Source organism: Dipodomys merriami, unplaced genomic scaffold (assembly GCF_024711535.1).
Source record: "Dipodomys merriami isolate MVZ:Mamm:240054 unplaced genomic scaffold, mDipMer1.0.p SCAF_156, whole genome shotgun sequence".
NCBI classification, from domain to species: Eukaryota; Metazoa; Chordata; class Mammalia; order Rodentia; family Heteromyidae; genus Dipodomys; species Dipodomys merriami.
The window spans coordinates 2,713,055-2,729,353 of NW_027202893.1; the positions used below are offsets into that span (position 1 = coordinate 2,713,055).

Consider the following 16,299-nt stretch of genomic DNA (forward strand, 5'->3'; position numbering starts at 1 on the left):
AAACAACTTCATTGGCTGGCTACCATGTTTTAGAACTTTATCTTAGTCTCACAAGAATTTTTTTTTTTTGGTTGGTCGTGGGGCTTGAACTCTGGTTTTGGGTGCTGTCCCTCAGCTCTTCAGCTAAGGCTAGTGCTCTGCCACTTGAGCCACAGTGCCACTTCTGGTTTTCTGGTGGTTTATTGGAGATAAGAGTTTCAGGGACTTTACTGCCCGGGCTGACTTTGAACCACAATGCTCAGATCTCAGCCTCCTGAGTAGCTAGGATTACAGGCGTGAACCACCAGCACCTGGCTCACAATAACTCTTGTTAGCTATAAGCATTATTATCTACATTTTATGTGAATTAAGAATTTAAGGTAGTAATTTCCCTGCTGTTATGTTAAATGGAACAATTGATATTCATATTCAAAGATGTCTTTGAATTACATACTTTGAATTACAAGAGTGGTGAAAGTTCTCCCTTTCTTTTTTTTTTTTTACATTTTTTTTTGGGTCTGGTTGTGGGGCCTGAACTCTGGGCCTGGGCGCTGTCCCTCAGCTCTTCAGCTCAAGGCTAGCACTCTACCACTTGAGCCACAGTGCCACTTCCAGCTTTTTTCTTTTTACTTATGTGGTGCTGAGGAATCGAACCCAGGGCCTCATGCATGCAAGGCAAGAGCTCTACCACTGAGCCACCTTCCCAGCCCAAAGTTCTCCCTTTCTATTTTACATTTTCTAAGGTCTTCAGAATTACACAAGTTTTGGAACCACACCTAGTTGAAGCTGGTTTAGTAGCATTTGTGTGGAAAAAAGTATATCATAAAAACATTTTGTGACTAACACATTTATGACTGATAACCTCTTAATTCTTGAGGGAAGGCCTTTTTCAACTCAGACGTTCTGAGGTTTTTACTGACCTCTTTTCACTCTCTGAAAAATGAAAGAATGACTGTCTTTGTATTAAGTTGTGGAATGTATAGCATTCTTTCTGTAGTTAAGTCAGATAGTACTTAGGATATAGCACTGGAGGTTCTTTCCTGTCTTTTTTTTTTTTTCTTTTTCTTTTTCTGGTATTGCAGTTTGTAGTCAAAAAGCCTTGTGCTTTCTTGCTAGGCTGTTGTTCTGCCACAGAGCCAGGCCTGCAGCCTGGCTTTGTGCTGATTATTTTGGAGACAGACTTGCAGATTTTTCTGCCAGAGCTGGTTTTGAACCATTATACTCTAGACCTCTGTCTCTTGAGTAAGTAGGATTATCAGAGTGAGCTATGAGCACTTGGCTTTTTCTTTTTCTTTTTTTGTTGGTACCAGGAATTGAACTTAGTAGGGCCTTATACTTGCTTGGCTAGCACTCTACCATTTGAGCCCTATCTCTAGCTTAGCTTTTTGCTGATGTTTTGGAAATGGAATCATGTGGACTTTTCTGCTCAGCTTGACTTGGAGTTATGATCTTCAAGATCTGAGCCCCATGATTACAGGCATGAACTACTGGCACCCACCCAAAATCCTCTATTTTGTTAAAAAATTAATATGGATATTTATGAGTAAGATAGATTTCTATTCTCTTGTTGTATTAACATTAACCTTTTCAATTTATTTCTTTGCAAACAAATTATTTTTTTGACTTTAAGGCCAAAGAATTAGATGATAACATCTGGTAGCCCATAATTTCAGGTTTTTTTTTTTTTTTTTTTTTTTGGGTCCGGTCATGAGGCCTGAACTCTGGGCCTGGGCACTGTCCCTCAGCTCTTCAGCTCAAGGCTAGTGCTCTACCTCTTGAGCCACAGCGTCACTTCCGGCTTTTTTCTTTTTGCTTATGTGGTGCTGAGGAATTGAACCCAGGGCCTCAGGCATGCAAGGCAAGCGCTCTACCACTGAGCCACCTTCCCAGCCCCATCAGGTTTTTGTTTTTTTAAAACCAAACTTGTTTTTTAAATTTTTTTTTGTCAGTTGTGGGGCTTGAACTCTGGCCTGAGTTCTGTCTCTGAGGCTCTTTGTGTTCAAGGCTAGCACTCTTGTCATTTGAGCCACAGTACCACTTCCAATTTTTTGAGTGGTTTATTAGAGATGAGTCTCATGGGGGCTTTTTTTTTTTTTTTTTTTGGTCAGTTGTGGAGCTTGAACTCTGGACCTAGGCACTGTCCCTGAGCTCTTCAGCTCAAGGCTACTGTTCTACCACTTGAGCCACAGCACCACTTCCAGTTTTCTGGTTTATTGGAGAGAAGAGTCTCAGGGACTTTCCTTCCCAGGCTGGCTTTTAACGGTGATCCTCAGCTCAGCCTCCTGAATAGTTAGGATTACAGATCTGAGCCTCTGGCATGCCCAGCATATCCCAAATTTCTTTATACATAGTGTTTCTTTGTTTTTTTTTCTCCTGGTACTGGAAAGCAACCGGTGGCTTTGCATATTTTAGGTAAGCACTACCATGAGCAACATCTCCAGTCCCCGCAGTATATAATTCTTTTTTATATCTATGGATTTGTGGGTTCAGACATTGTTCACCACAGGTAATGTGTTTTATTACATTAATTGTCATAACAACTGTTAGGGAGAGTTATTGTTCCTATTTTGCAGATGTGGAAAGCAAGACTTAGAAAGATTGAAAAATTCAAGATGACTCACAGGCAGAGTCAGGATTTGAACTCATGTAGATTTTCTTCCCATTGTGTCATCTTACTAGCTAATCAGAATTTATCATTTTCTTTTGGTCCTTTAATATGACCTGTTCAAATTTTCATCAGTAAAGGAGTTCATTTTCTTCTATGTTACTGGATTTTTTTTTGTAAAACTGCTTTTTAGTTTATAAATTTGACTTTCAAGTTATAAAATGTCAAGAGTACTGAATTTACTGACTAGATTGCTAAACCCGTAATAAGGAGGGAGGCTAGTGAGTGAATGCCTGCCTGCTCAATTTGTGTAAGTGGGTGTTTCAGATACCACACTTTGACAGAGACAATTCTAGCGACTAAAAAGTATGTGGAAGTCTTATGACTAAACTTAGCATTCATTTTCAAGGAGGAAAAAAGCTTTAATGGTTTGGAACAGAACTGAAAAGAACTCTAAAGGGTAGATAAGCTTTAAAATATTAAATAAATTAGAGGCCAGGTGTGTATTTCCTATCTTTCTTGGGATAACCATGGTAGGGAACCTCCAGTTGCCAGTGGTTTATGCTGAGACAGCAGACTGGCTCAGCATTCTGAGGGGGTAGTTCAGTTTGCTGAGTGAGTTTTATAAGACTCAGCATCTTTGTCTGCAAAATTATTGCTCTACCAAACCTTGTACTTTTCCTTATTTTAGTCTTTATACACGGGAACAGGAATGAGTAGGTTGGTTTACTGTGTAACCTTAGGTGTATGTTTTTTAGTTTGAACAGATTACACAGGGCTTTAAGTGAGATAACACAGAATAGGTTAAAAAAAAAAGTAGAATCCTGAGAGATTAATTGATTTGGGAAAACAAAGGAAGTTGGGTCAGATAATGCAACTTTAGAAAGAATTTTTTTTTTTTTTTGTCCATCGTGGAGCTTCCGGTTTTCTAGTTGTTTATTGGAGATAGTAGTTCTCACGGACTTTCCTGCCTGGGCTGGCTTTGAACCGAGATCCTCAGATCTCAGCCTCCTGAGTAGCTAGGATTACAGGCTAAAGAAGATATTCTTTTTTTGGGTCCGGTTGTGGGCCTGAACTCTGGGCCTGGGCGCTGTCCCTCAGCTCTTCAGCTCAAGGCTAGCACTCTACCTCTTGAGCCACAGCGCCACTTCGGGCTTTTTTCTTACGTGGTGCTGAGGAATCGAACCCAGGGCCTCAGGCATGCAAGGCAAGCGCTCTACCACTGAGCCACCTTCCCAGCCCAAGAAGATATTCTTAAAGGTCAAGAGATATAAGAAACTAATATGTGTGAAGATGAATAATATTTAACCCCAATGCAATAAAACTTGATATAAAAGAAAATTAATTGCCGGGCGCCAGTGGCTCATGCCTGTACTCCTGGCTACTCAGGAGGCTGAGATCTGAAGATTGCAGTTCAAAGCCAGCCCAGGAGGGAAAGTCCCTGAGACTCTTCTCTCCAATAAACCACCAGACAACCGGAAGTGGTGCTGTGGTTCAAGTAGTAGAGCACTTGCCTTGAGCTGAAGAGCTAAGGGACAGTGCCCATGCCTAGAGTTCAAGTTCTGCAACTGACCCTTCCCCTCCCCCCAAAAAAAGTCTCATAGTGTTTCCTGCCCTGTCTGGCTTTTAACTACGATCCTCAGATCTGAGCCTCCTGAATAGTAGGATCATAGGTGTGAGCTGCTGGCACAAATTTTTTAGTTTGGTTTAGTTTAAATGGACAGACTACAGTTTAAAAGTCACTCTGATTATATTGTACATATGCTTAGCTTAAGACGCTTTGTTTCCTCCCCAGCATCACCCTCTTTTCCTTGTGTTTGTCTGAAGCTGTGTGTGTGTGAGCTATTAGAATAGAGGAAGGGTAGGTCTTCTTACTTGTTTCCTTCTCTCTCCTTGCCATTAGTTCACAATTTGCACCTTAGAATTTTGTAAAGGTAGAAAAGAATTCTTTTGGAAGCAAGTGAACTTTTTGATCTTAAGATTCCTCACACTATCTGGCACTGGAGTGGGAACAGGAGAAGAGGGTAGAAATACAAAGTGTTTGGACCCTTCTGGTTTATGGGATTGTCTTTTTCCCTTTTTCCCCTTAGGAACGGCGTGAATGTTGAGGGGGCGACACACAAGCAGGTGGTGGACCTGATCCGTGCAGGCGAGAAGGAATTGATCTTGACAGTGTTGTCTGTACCTCCTCATGAGGCGGATAACCTAGATCCCAGTGACGACTCCTTGGGACAATCATTTTATGATTACACAGAAAAGCAAGCAGTGCCCATTTCGGTCCCCACATACAAACATGTGGAGCAGAATGGTGAGAAGTTTGTGGTGAGTGTCAGCCCCACTTGATCCTCAAACATCTAGCTTTCATTTCCCTGTCTTATGAGTATATTAGAATAGAGTTAAAAGACTGCAATCCAAGTCAGTTTTTCCACCAGGAAAATGGGTTCATGCATAGATTAGAGACATCCTGATTCATTTCAGGGGATAAACTACAGTATTAAAGAGTTATATTTCTGCTTAAGTACAATTTTATTTTAATTCCTGACAGTTTCAGGTTTGCATTTTGGTCTATTATAAACGCATGGGAGTTTCTTTGATGCTTGCTTGCTTATTCTTTTATTGGTTGTCATATCTCTTTGCTAACAGTAATCTCTTGTTTGTTGACTTTGTGGAGCAATAGAGCAAGATTAATTTAAAAAGTTGGTGTTCACCCTCTGTTGGATAATGCAGAGGTTTGTTTTTTTGAGCCTATGCCTTCTTATACTCCTCATTACATCTTCTTCATTTCTTTGGAGATGCATGTGTGCATGATTAGTTCAGATTTTCCTCAAGATTCCAATGATACTAAGTCCAATTCCCATTAGATACTTTACACATTTTTATTTTGTTGCTACTGTAGACATGTAGGAGCCCATCATGAATTTTGTATGTGTGCCAGCCCCGTTCCTGAATGCTGCTGTTTGTTCCTCAAAACATCATTGCCACTGATAACCTCAATCTACTTATTTTCCTGTTGGTTGCTGTATGCTTTTTTGCCTTTGATCACTTTGGGTATGATATAATGAAAAATATTCATTATTCCTTGTAGAAAATGAAAAGTGAATTCTGTTAAGATACTGGGTAACAGGTAGCAGGTGTTTAAAATGGATCTGCAGGACTGGGAATATAGATAGCTCATTGGTGACTTTTCCTAGCATGTGCAAGACCATGAGTTCAGTCCTTAGCATCACTTAAAGGAAACAAAAACTAATCTGGTGATTAAAGTTGCAGCCTCTGATACTGGGATTTGTCTAAGCCACAAAAGGACTAAGCCACAAAACATTTATGGACTTGTTTTCTGAGGAGATAAGAAAAGCAAGGAAGCTAGGAGAGTTGCAGAGGGCTCAAATAGTTGGCATTATAAGGTAGCTGGAGATGATGGCACATAGGTTTTATATTAGTATGGTCCTTGTGTTCATAGAGCTATTTAGGAAATTTAGAGTTTTGTGCTTCTCAAGTATTAAATTTGAAACAAAAGGCAGGTAAAAAGTTGAAATTAAGGCCATATCCTAAAAGTAGAGCAGATTGGGTGTTGGGACCTTTGGGGACCTTGAGAATTTCTGTAGACTTGAGAAAAGAAATGAAACTACTAATTGTTCTTTTTTTAAAACAGCCTTATTAAGTACAACTTATCTATGTTAATATTCACTTAAATGGCTGGTTTTATTAATTTTGGTAAATGTTCATAGTGTTTCATCTACAATAAACTATCTGCTTGATTCATCTACCCATTAAAAAAAAATGAGGGGTGTGCTCGCTTTGGCAGCACATATACTAAAATGGGAACGATACAGAGAAGATTAGCATGGCCCCTGCGCAAGGAAGACACGCAAATTCGTGAAGCATTCCATATTTTTTTAGAGTTGATCATTGTTTGTGATTGCATGTTTCCTTCAATTGTGTTCTCCCTGGCATTCAGAAAGTAAGGGAGAGGAGAAAGAGTGGGGAGGGACACTCCCATCAGTAGCTTCAACCTGTGCTTTTGTGCATTATTCTGAGAATAAATTTGTTTCAAACATTAAAAAAAAAAATGAGGGGCTGGGAATGTGGCTTAGTGGTAGAGTGCTTGCCTTGCATGCACGAAGCCCCGGGTTTGATTCCCTAGTACCACATAAACAGAAAAATCCAGAAGTGGTGCTCTGGCTCCAGTAGTAGAGTGCTAGCCTTGAGTAAAAGAACCGCAGGGACAGTACCTAGGCCCTGAGTTCAAGCCCCATGACTGGCCCCCCCCCCAAAAAAAAAAAAAAGTATTGTCAGGCTAGTAGAGTAGCTCAAGTGGAACAAAGTCTGCCTAGCAAGCATGAGACCCTGAGTTCAAACCCAAACTGTAAAACAGAGAAAAGAAAAGGAAACATTGTTAATAGTTGTAAGGGTTTGTTATATATTTTGGATAGATATATTATCAAATAGATGTTTTATAAATATTTCTACTGGTCTATAACCTGCCTTTTCAGTTTTTTAAAAAAAAACAGTGGTTTGCAAAGAATAGAAATTAGACATTTTGTTATTGTTGTTGTTTTTTAACTTTTTTTGTTTTGTTTTGCTGACGTGGGGCCTGAACTCTGGGCCTGGGCGCTGTCCCTCAGCTCTTCAGCTCAAGGCTAGTTAGTGCTCTACCACTTGAGGTACAGTGCCACTTCCAGCTTTTTCTGCTTATATGGTGCTGAGGAATCGAACCCAGAGCCTCATGCATGCAAGGCAAGCACTCTACCACTGAGCCAACCACCAAGCCCCGAAATTAGACATTTTGATTAAGTCAACTTTATCAACTTTTTTCTTTTTCTTTTCTTTCTTTCTTTCTTTCTTTTTTTTTTTTTGGTGCTCATACTGGAGCTTGAATTCAGAGTCTTATGCTCTTGCTTTGTTTTTATTTTTGTTTTTTTGGCCAGTTCTGGGGCTTGAACTCAGGGCCTGGGCACTATCCTTGAGCTCCGTTTGCTCAAGCCTAGCACTCTACCACTTGACTTGAGCCTTAGCACCACTTTTGTCTTTTTCTGTTTATGTGGTACTGAGGAATCGAGAACCCAGGATTTCATGCATGCTAGGCAAGCACTCTACCACTAACCTACATTCCCAGCCGCTTTTTTTTTTCCTTCCTTCTTCTTTATTTTTGTGCTGGTCCTGAGGCTTGAACTGGTCCTGAGCTTCTTTTGCTTTACCTCGTGAGCCACAGCTCCACTTGTAGCTGTTTGGTGTTTATTTGGAGATAAGATTCTCATAGACTTTCTTGTTTGGGTTGGCTTTAAAGCTCGATCCTTAGATCACAGCCTCCTGAGTAGCTAAGATTACAAGTCTGAGCCAGGAGAAACCAGCTGCTTTGCTTTTTTGTTCAAGGCTGGCACTCTACCATTTGAGCCATGCCTCCACTTTTTTTTTATTGTGAAAATACCATACAGGCGGGTTACAATTACATGGGCAAGGTAAATGCCTCCACTTTTATTTTTGTTTTTTTGCTGGTTAATCGACAATAAAGAGTCTCAGGGATATTTCCACCCAGGCTGCTTTGAACCAGGATCTTCAGATCTCAGCCTCTTAAATAGCTTGGATTACAGATGTGAGCCACGGGCTTCCAGCTTCTTTGTGATTTTTTTGATACTTTTGACTATAATCTGCCTTGAAGAAGAAAACTGTTTTGGTTAAAACAACTAGACTTGATACCTGTGTCTTTCCCAGTATTGGAAAATTTTCAACTGTCTTTCATTAACTCAGTTTACTATGAATTTTTACTTCTTTTCTTGAATACCCATAAATGTGAATGTTGACTTGCTTAAAGTTTCCCATGATTCTTACAGGCTTTTGGTTGTTATATTTGCTTATTGGAAAGATTTGATTATTAGAAAAGAACAGTCTTCAAGCTCAGGAATTGTTTCTTCTGCTTGCTCTAGTCTGCTGTGGAAGTTATTAATTGCATTTATTTCTTGAAATTCTGTTTTTTAGCAGGACTGAGGGTGTGTGTGTGTGTGTGTGTGTGTGTGTGTGTGTGTGTGTGTGTGTGTGTGTGTGTGTGTGTGTGTGTGTGTGTGTGTGTGTGTATGTGTGTGTGTGTGTGTGTGTGTGTGTGTGTGTGTGTGTGTGTGTGTGTGTGTGTGTGTCTCTATGAGGGGTTCTTGGGGCTTGAACTCAGGACTTGAGTGCTGTCCCTGAGCTTGAGCCATAGGTCCACTTCAGGCTTTTTGCTAGTTAATTGGAGATAAGAGCCTCATGGACTTTCCTGTCTGGTCTGGCTTTGAATTCAGATCCTTAAGATCTCAGCCTCTTGAGTTGCTAGGATTATAGATATGATTTACTGGTGCCTGACTGAGATGGACTCTTTTTTTTTTTTCTTTTTGGGGTCTGGTCGTGGGGCCTGAACTCTGGGCCTGGGCGCTGTCTCTCAGCTCTTCAGCTCAAGGCTAGCACTCTACCACTTGAGCCACAGCCCCACTTCCGGCTCTTTTCTTATGTGGTGCTGAGGAATCGAACCCAGGACCTTGAGCATGCAAGGCAAGTGCTCTACCACTGAGCCACCTTCCCAGCCCGAGATGGACTCTTAATACAGTTTTGTTTTTGTTTTATTTTGGTCCGTATGGGGCCTGAACTCTGGGCCTGGGCGCTGTCCCTCCCTCAGCTCTTTAGCTCAAGGCTAGCGCTCTACTACTTGTGCCATAGCACCACTTCTGACTTTTTCTGCTTATGTTGTGCTGAGAAATTGAACTCAGGGCCTCATGAATGCAAGGCAAGCACTCTACCATTGAGCCTCCTTCCCAGCCCCTTAGTATAGTTTTGATTTACATATTTTTAAAAAGTTTATTATTAGGTCACGTTATGAGTACAGTACATTTGTGTTTGTGTGTGTGTGTGTGTGAGTGTGAGTGTTTGTGTTTGTATGTCTGTTTAAGCTTAAACTCAGGGCCCAGGCACTGTCCCTGAGCTCTTTTTGCTCAAGACTAGTGCTCTACCATTTTGAGCCACAACACCACTTCCATTTTTCTGGTGGTGAATTGGAGATAAGAGCCACATGGACTTTCCTGTCTGGGCTGGCTTTGACCTTGGTCCTCAGAGCTCAGTTTCCTTAATGGCTAAAATTATAGGAAGGAGCCACCAGCACTCAGCTTATAATGCATTTTGAGCAGTGTTACCCCTTCTATTGTTTTCTCCCTTCCATTACTATACTCAAGTTATGAAGGTCAATTTTACATAATGTATCTTGAGTATAATGGCCTAATTTGCTTACCCTTCCTCCGTTTGTATGTCCCCCATCACTTCACCCCCAAAACATGCTTCTACTTCCTGGTATTCAAGATTTGCATCTTCTTAATTCAATTTATTTGTCTATTTATTTGACTATTCTCCTCTGTACAACTTTTTTGAGATTGTTATGTATTCGGGATTTTTATTTATTTTTTATTTATTTATTTTTGGTCAAGGGGCTTGAACTCTGGGCCTGGGTGCTGTCCCTCAGCTCTTCAGTTCAGGGCTCTATCACTTTACTAACTTGAGCCAGAATTACAGCTAGAATTACAGGCATGAACCACTGGCACCCAGCAAGGATATTAATCTTTTATCTGTTGAATAGCTAGTGAAAATTTTCTCCCATTCTGTGGATTGTCTGATTGACTGACTGATTGATTGATTGATTTATGCATGCCAGTCTTGGGGCTTGAACTCAGGGCCTGAGCACTGTTTCTGAGCTTTTTTATTTTTTGTTCAAGGCTAGCATTCTACCATTTGATCCACATTGCTACTTCCAGCTTTTTCTGTTTATGTAGTACTGAGGAATCAAACCCAGGGCTTCATGCATGCTAGGTAAGCACTTTTCCACTAAGTCACATTCCCAGCCCTAGTATGGCAAATCTTGTTAGAGATAGTTCACATAAACAAAGCTTCTTTGAGGTCCTCTATTGATTTACGCACATTAAATCAGCCTTTCATCTCTGGGATAAAACTGACTTGATTGTAGTGTATTTTTAAAAAATTAGTTGTTAAATTCTGTTACCCAGTATTTTATTAAGGAGCTTTGCCTCTGTGTTCACCAAAGAGATTGGTCTATAGTTCTTGTTTATTGTTGGGTCCCCACTTTTTTTGAGATGTGTATAATATTGGCTTCACAGATATGTTTGGTAGTAATCCTTCCATATCTTTCTTCTTTTTTTTGTTTTTGTTTTGGTTGTGAGGAGTTTGAATTTAGGGCCTGGGAGTTGTCCCGGAGATTTTTTTGCTCAAAGCTAGTGCTCTACCACTTTGAATCATAGCTCCACCCTGGTTTTCTTGTGGTTAATCGGAGGAGATTATAATCTCACAGACTTTGCTGCCCAGGCTGCCGATGAGCCTGGATCCTTCCATCTAAAGCTTCCTGAGAAGCTAGGATTACAGACGTGAGCCACCAGTGCCCAGCCTTAAATTTCTATTTCATGGAAAAGTTTGAGGAGTACTGGTGTTAGTTCGTCTTATAGAATTCAACTGTGAATTCACCCACACATGGACTTTTCCTTATTGGGAGACTTAATTTCTTCCTTAATCTCATTGTTTCTTATGAGTCTGTTTAAGTGGTTTATATCTTCTTGATTCAGTTTAGACAGTTCATATATCTTTGTGAATTTATCAATTTCTACTAGACTTTCCATCTTATTTGAGTATAGGTTTTGAAAGTAGTCCATAATCTTTTGGATTTCTTTTTTTTTTTTCTTGTCGGTCATGGGCCTTGAACTCTGGGACTGAGCGCTGTCCCTCAGCTCTTCAGCTCAAGGCTAGTGCTCTACCACTTGAGCTACAGTGCCACTTCCAGTTTTCTGGTGGTTTATTGGAGATAAGAGTTTCAAGGAGTTTCCTGCCTCGGATGGCTTTGAACAGCGATCCTCAGATCTCAGCCTCTTGAGTAGCTAGGATTACAGACGTGAGCCACTGGCACCTGGCTTTCTTTTGGATTTCTTGAATGTTTGTGTGCTATTTCCATTTTCATCTCTTATTTGATCAATTCGAGTCTCTTTTTTTTTTTTTTGTCAAGTTAGTTAGGGTTTTGTCAATTTTATTAATTTTTTCAAAGAATCAGCTATTTGTTTTGTTGATTCTATTTATAGGTTTTTAGGTCTCTTAATTCATTGATTTCTGCCCTAATGTTTACTATCTCTGATCTATCATTTCTTTCATTATATTATTTACATTCCTCTTGCTATTATTAACCTGTTATTTAGAGTGGTGGCTGGGGCTCTGGAAAGGTGTCTGAGGGTTCTCAATGTTCCTGACTTCTCTCCATAGCAAGTTTTCAGATACTTTAGTATGTTTACACAATAGAAAAGTTCTCTCTGCATACTCTTACTTTTGCCGTTTGAAAGTTCCCTGGAGTTTTACTTAGACAAGATTCATTGTAGAGGTAGACATCTGCTCTCTTTTTTTAAAATATAATTTTGTTTTTATTATTAAGGTGTTTACAGCGGGGTTACCATTTCATAAGTCAGGTAAAAAATACAATTCTTTTTGGACAATATCACCTATTCTTCCACTTTGCCTCAGTTTACTCCCCTTGCTTTAGTGTTATGTGGAGATTTTATCTTTCTTAGTTCTGTCATTTCTTCTTACATAGTTAATTTGTCTGCCTTATATTTATTAACTTTTTCAACCAGCTAAGGACTTATTCTTTTTTTTTTTTTGGGTCCAGTTGTGGGGCCTGAACTCTGGGCCTGGGCGCTGTCCCTCAGCTCTTCAGCTCAAGGCTAGCGCTCTACCACTTGAGCCACAGCACCATTTCTGGCTTTTTTCTTATGTGGTGCTGAGGAATCGAACCCAGGGCCTTATGCATGCAAGGCAAGTGCTCTACCCCTGAGCCACCTTCCCAGCCCCAGGACTTATTCTTTTTAAGTCAGCCACATAAGGATTTATTCGCTTGCCTTGTACCTATTGTTAATTTTTTTTTCTAGTCCTGGGGCTTAAACTCTGGGCCTGGGCACTGTCACTGAGCTTTTTGCTCAAGGCTAGTGCTCTACCACTTGAGCCACAGCAGCACTTCCAGCTTTTTCTGTGTATGTGGTACTGAGGAATCAAACCCAGGGCTTCATGAATGCATGGCTGGCACTCTACCACTGAGCCACAATCCAGCCCCTATTGCTAATCTTGTAAAAGACTTTCCGTTGCCTTCCCAGATGTCTTGTAATCATTGTAGGATCTTAGACCTAATATGGCTCCTTTCACTTCCCAAGAGTAGAGTAGGTAATGCTGTAGGTATGCCTTTTGGATGAGAGAATTTGCTGCCCATCTCTCAACAGATTGTCATTTCCTTAGTAAAAGGGAATAGACAGGGGAATGGATGAACATTGTGTCTGTCCCATGGCCATTACTAATCACTTCCTTTATGCCTGGGCTATCAGATGAACTTTGCATCCTGAGCATGTGAGGTTTTTCCTCAAAGGAGGTCTTCAAGTATTGAGAGATACCAAGAGGTTACTGTAGTTGTTTCCTTTTTTTATGTCCAATTTTATATTATTTATAATAGGTTAATTATAGACTACTTGGAAATTTCCAAATTGACTTATCCTGTAAAATCAGAATGATGTTATTTAGGAATAATTCAATTAAAACTTGATTTTAAATATCATTAACTTTAAAAGAAATTCCAGTGCAACCCAATATTATAGAAGAATAATTCAAGGTGTATTAAAGACGTAAATGACAAACTGAAAGATTAAAAAGTCTTGGTAGAAACTATTGGTGAATATTTTTTAAAATTATGTATAGAAAAAAAGATTCTTTTTTATTAATAAGTTTTTTTACTGTGATAATACCGTACAGAGGGGTTACAATTACATGAGCAAGGTAATGAGTACATTTCTTATCAAGCATTGTTGCCTTCTCCTTTGTTTCCCCTGAAAAAAAGATTCTTTAGACACAAAAAATTGTTATTCATAAAAAAATGGTAAATTAGACATGTGCCTTTTACCTACTTGGGAGGTTGAGGCAAGTGGATAACTTGAACTCAGGAGTTCAGGACCAGTCTGGATAATATAGCAAGACTCCATCTAAAAAGGTCAAACTAAGCCAGACACCAGTAGCTCAAATCTATGACTCCTCAGAAGACTGTTATATGTTCAGAGTCAGTCTTGGCAGACAAATCCATGAGACTCTTATCTCCAGTAAGCCAGCAAAAAGCCAAAAATGAACTGGTACCAGTAGCTCATACTTGTAATCCTAGCTACCCAGGAGGCTGAGATCTAAGGACCATGGTTTGAAGGCAGCCAGGCAGGAAAATCCATGAGACTCTTATCTACAATAAATCACTAAAAACCTGGAAGTAGAGCTGTTGCCCAGGTGGTAGAGTGCTAGCCTTGAGCAAAAAAGCTTAAGAACAGTACCCAGGCCCTGAGTTCAAGCCCTAGGACTAGCATTTGTACACATACACAAAAATCCAAAAATGGAGGTCAGACTCAGGTACTACAGTGACAACCATGAGTCAAAGAAGCTGAATGAGAGCTTTAGGCAGAGTATAAGCCCCAGTGCAGGCACATACATAAAAGAAAAGTCAAAATAACAATTTAAAAAACTATTTACAAAGACCTCTACAAATCCATAGGTAAAAGCACAAAAATTCAACATAACAGTAAGTAAAACACATGAATTTGTTTGTTTGTTTGTTTATTTATTTATTTTTGGGTCCGGTCGTAGGGCCTGAACTCTGGGCCTGGGCGCTGTCCCTCAGCTCTTCAGCTCAAAGCTAGTGCTCTACCACTTGAACCACAGCGCCACTTCCGGCTTTTTTCTTTTTGCTTATGTGGTGCTGAGGAATCGAACCCAGAGCCTCATGCATGCAAGGCAAGCACTCTACCACTGAGCCACCTTCCCAGCCCCATGAATTTGTATTTTACAAAATGGCACATAATGGTCAGTAAATATAAAAGGAAAATCTGGATCTTAAGTGAATTGGGAAATCTAAGTTACCACCACTTACAAATCTTTTCATACTCAATCCCTTGGCAGAAATTAAAAGGATCTTCTTATATGTCACTGAAATGAATATAAATTCATGCAACTACTCCTACTTATAATTTGCCATTATTTCCTGAGGTTGAACTATTATTATTATTTTTTTATTTTATTTATTTATTTATTTATTTTTTGTCAGCTGTGGGGCTTAAATTTAGGGCCTGGACATTGTTCCTGAGCTCTTCAGCTCAAGGCTAGCGCTCTACCACTTGAGCCACAGTGCCATTTCCCTGGACATTCTTGCCTGGGCTGGCTTTGACCACCATCCTCAGATCTCAGGCTCCTAACAGGCATGAGCCACCAGTGCCCAGGATCCTGAGGTTAAATTTGCACACATCTTTTACTCCTGCAGTCCCATTCTTGGTTTTGTACTCAGGACAGTATTTTTTCCCTGTATAACAGGAAGCATGTACACAAATGTTTATAGCAGCATTGCTCACATTACTAGCTAAAACATAGAAACAACCTAAATGCCATCAGAGAGAGAGCAAATTAAAAACAAACACTATGATACACACATACCCCAAAATGCTACATACAACAATTAATGTAATATTGTGGAGGAGATTGAGTAATACAGTATTACATGAAAAATGTAATTCCCAAGAAGTCTCATTCAGCATGGTGTGTATGCTATTTTTATAGAATCAAAGTACCCATTAAAATTAAAGTAAGAGGATTACATATAAATGTAGAAAACCAAAAACCATAAAAAGAAAACCAACGGGGCCAGGTATGGTGACACATACCTGCAATTCCAGCACTTGAGAGACTGATATAGAAGGAAGGAAAATTCCAGGCAAGCCTGGGCAACATAAGAAACCACCTGTCCTCCCACACCCCAAAACAAACAAACAAAAAAACAGCTAAATGCTTTGGGCATGCCTGTAGTCTTAGCTTCTCAGAGACTGAGGCAGGAGGATTATTTGAGCCTAGGAATTCAAAGGTACCTATGGGCAACATAGTTAAGACCCTGTCTCAAAGGAAAAAAAGAAAAGAGAATGATGAACATGATTGGTATGATAACTTTTGAGGGTCAGGGAAACAGGAAGGTTGGCTGGAAGAAGTAGAGACAACATGGTTTACCTTAAATTATTATGAAGGCCTTAGCTTTTATTTTGGATGGTGTTTAACTTGCTAACAAAAATACTACTGTTCTTAGTTATTTTTAGGCCTTTTCTGTGAAATTAACTATAGAGCTATTGTGATCTATCACACATATCAGTCATGTTATCTTTTTTCTTGCTTGTTCATTTACTTATATGTTGCCACACCAGCTTTGAAAGACTTTGAGTTTTCTGAAAATAAAATTTAGCTGAAAAACTGATAATTTCCTCTGAAGCAAGAAGTATTAGAAATAATTTTGTTAGCATTACATGATAATACCTCCCCTGAAGGGAGTAGTCCTCTTATACAACTTTGGCATGTTTATTTTATTTATTTATTTATTTTTTGTCGGTCGTGGGGCTTGAACTCTGGGCCTGGGCGTTGTCCCTTAGCTCTTCAGCTCAAGGCGAGCGCTCTACCACTTGAGCTACAGCGCCACTTCCGGTTTTCTGGTGGTTTTATTGGAGATAGGAGTCTCACGGTCTCTCCTGCCCGGGCTGGCTTTGAACCGCGATCCTCAGATCTCAGCCTCCTGAGTAGCTAGGATTACAGGCGTGAGCCAGCAGCGCCCGGCTGGCATGTTTATTTTAAAGTGACCTTTTGAGCATAGTCTGTTTATTGCA

At 39.9% G+C, this 16,299-nt stretch overlaps 1 protein-coding gene and 1 non-coding gene across 3 annotated transcripts in view; both read left to right on the top strand.

Moving 5' to 3' along the window:
* Positions 1–16,299, top strand: part of LOC138827513 (sorting nexin-27) — a 74,827-nt gene that overhangs the window by 21,201 nt on the left and 37,327 nt on the right. For both annotated transcript variants that reach the window (XM_070023099.1, XM_070023097.1), the window contains exon 2: positions 4,675–4,906. In XM_070023099.1, the coding sequence (XP_069879200.1) occupies positions 4,675–4,906 (232 nt within the window). The remainder of the gene's footprint in view (positions 1–4,674; positions 4,907–16,299) is intronic.
* LOC138827526 (U6 spliceosomal RNA) lies at positions 6,371–6,477 on the top strand. The gene has a single exon (XR_011372105.1). It is a non-coding gene; the product is annotated as a U6 spliceosomal RNA (small nuclear RNA).